The sequence below is a fragment of the Echinococcus granulosus genome (genome assembly GCF_000524195.1).
Source record: "Echinococcus granulosus chromosome Unknown EG_S00310, whole genome shotgun sequence".
Taxonomy (NCBI): domain Eukaryota; kingdom Metazoa; phylum Platyhelminthes; class Cestoda; order Cyclophyllidea; family Taeniidae; genus Echinococcus; species Echinococcus granulosus.
This window is the reverse complement of record NW_020170690.1, coordinates 5,626-8,071: the sequence shown is the minus strand read 5'-3', so window position 1 is coordinate 8,071 and position 2,446 is coordinate 5,626. Positions and strand designations below refer to the sequence as shown.

Genomic DNA, 2,446 nt, shown 5'->3' with positions numbered 1-2,446 from the left:
GCCACTTCTCCCCTTTGCAGAACTAGACCCTCTTCATTCAGTCATTGAGATTGGCATGCAATTGTTCATTCCCCTTTTCACTAACGGCAGCATCTGCCGGTTGACTAAACCCAAGTGAAGGAAGTCTCACCTTCAAATCTTTACATTTAACGAACACACTAGCCAATAATTCGCATTTTTCACTTCATTAATACACATGAAGCCAAAATGAGGCGCAATGATTCACACCATGGCATCGCTGGATTATCCGCCAAGTTTTTCGATGTATTTGTACATACTTGTAACATAAATGCCTACGCCCCAAATTTTCTCTTCTCAGTTTTGTGACTTTCGTGAAAAACCTATCACAGAACAGTTCGAATACCCTCATGAGAGAAACTACAATTTCAACAGGCGGATTCTTGCCCATAGATGAAACGCCGGCAACGAATAAGCAAAAAAGTGCAACTCCTCACCTCTTGTCACAACCTGAAAGCAGCTGGAAGCAGCAGGACCAGCAGACGCCATCCGACAGTGAAAAAAGCAACATATCGGCTGAACGAACGCACTCTGCATCGGCATTCAAGGATTCAAATACGCGCGTTGCAGATGCCATGAGCCCAGCTAACCACAATAATCACTATCTGAACTTACGAGCCATTGTATGCCTCCAAATAAAAAAATGCACATTTAAGGGCTCTTAAATATTACTCGAACCCTCAGGCATATCAATAAAAACAGTAAGCAAAGCCCACCAACCTCGTGAACACCAAGGCCCAAACCTTCATACACGCCGCCAAAACCCCTGCATGTTACTTAAGGTGAGAAAAAACTAATTTTACAGGACAATGTTTTAGCAAAAACAAAAATAACTCCAATTGCACTTCCGTAACAAACTTTTAGTACAAACTACAGAAATAAACAATCCAAAGTGCATCCTGCAATATCTTAGGTACAACAGTTTTATTTCCAGCTTTTCGTAAGACTAATGTTGTAGTTTTAAATGTTTGCTGTCTTTTAACTGTTTTATATCATGGATATGCAGTTAGGTGTTTCCCATGACATGTTTTCATTATTTATGCACAAACATGTTGTGGATTTTGGTGTAGAAAATAGTGAGCGTCTTTAGTCTTCTCGGAGGTCATAATGACCCGAAGTAGTATGGCTGATCATACGTTGCTAACATTGATCGATGCTCATCTTACAATTTGAAAAGACAAAGTATCAACCTACTTTAATACAATATGTTTCGTAAAAAGCAGAGCATGAAATTTTAGTAGATGCGGTTTTTCTTTAATGCATTCGAGTATTCATGCACTGCGTCATTTTCGATTAGTTCTCACGCATCAGTTCCCGTGAAAATTTCATCTGGAAATCGTTGAGATTTGCAATCTGCTTTGGCTTCTTTACGAAGGCTCATCAGACTCCACAGGTTGTGCTTCTCCTCTGCATTTCCATTCAATCCTCTCCGTAGACTTCCATCCTTCCTCCACATTAATACGACCGCCCCTTGCGTGATGATATTTTAAGCCGACCCCGTGTCGTTCTCTTCCTTTCATCCTTTGAAACGAGTAGAATGATTCGATGGGGGGAGGGCCTTCATAATTAATGTCATTGTAAATGGGGCACAGTGTTCAATATTATATCTGTTTAGAGTACACACCCTTTGCAAATGTAGACGACGTCCAGTTTGCAACGACATTTGAATTTACTGATCGCTTCTCATCTGAAAGGTGCATTTAAGCAAACATGTATTGCGCAGTCTCTTCGTCTATTAGTGTACTGCTGCCAATGCTACCCTTATGTGCGGTCTGCACATGTCACTTTACTTAGTGTACAAACTATATATCTATATCATTTCATAATTCCTTACTGCTTGTTTACAGATGTGTCACGAAATGATGCTGTTGAATTTGACACTAGTCAAAATGTTCATCAGATTGTTTTATACATTTTATCGTGATTAACATCTGGTGAAATATGATCAGCGCTCCTCTGCTCCGGTCCAACATCGGTATTTAATAACATACGCTGGTACGGGTGACCTTCCCACATTGATTATGTCAAGGCATAGTCAGAGCACGAATCTGGCAATTAACACGGAAACTTGAAGAAAACAGGTCAGTGGTAATACTACATGGGGTAACAAATTAAAGATTCCACAAATGGCACGAAAGCTCTCAAAAGTAATTTGATCATCTGCGGTGGACATTTACTAGCAAAACACATCCGACGCTGCGTCAACTTTACTAAGGTGTTTGCGCTAAGGGCAACCGCCAACTTTACTGCTTGCGAACAATTATTCCCTAAGTATTGCCGAGTTTCAGATCCCAAGTTAATCTTCCAAGAGTTTAATGTACATGTTCAATTTCACTTGCTTGTCCGTTTTCCTGCCGAACGTGGAAGGACAGTGGCCACAAGAGCACTAGTGGAAGGAATGTTAGGCGGGCATCCATTTGATAATGTG

At 40.7% G+C, this 2,446-nt stretch overlaps 1 protein-coding gene across 1 annotated transcript in view; it reads right to left on the bottom strand. All coding sequences in view use genetic code 11, as the record gives it.

Annotated features, from left to right (window-relative positions):
- Positions 1-669, bottom strand: part of EGR_10949 (hypothetical protein) — a gene marked incomplete at both ends in the record, with an annotated part of 4,770 nt that extends 4,101 nt beyond the window's left edge. Inside the window, one exon of the mRNA XM_024500198.1 lies at positions 609-669. Within this exon, the coding sequence (XP_024345384.1) occupies positions 609-669 (61 nt within the window). The remainder of the gene's footprint in view (positions 1-608) is intronic.
- Positions 670-2,446: the final 1,777 nt, after the last annotated feature.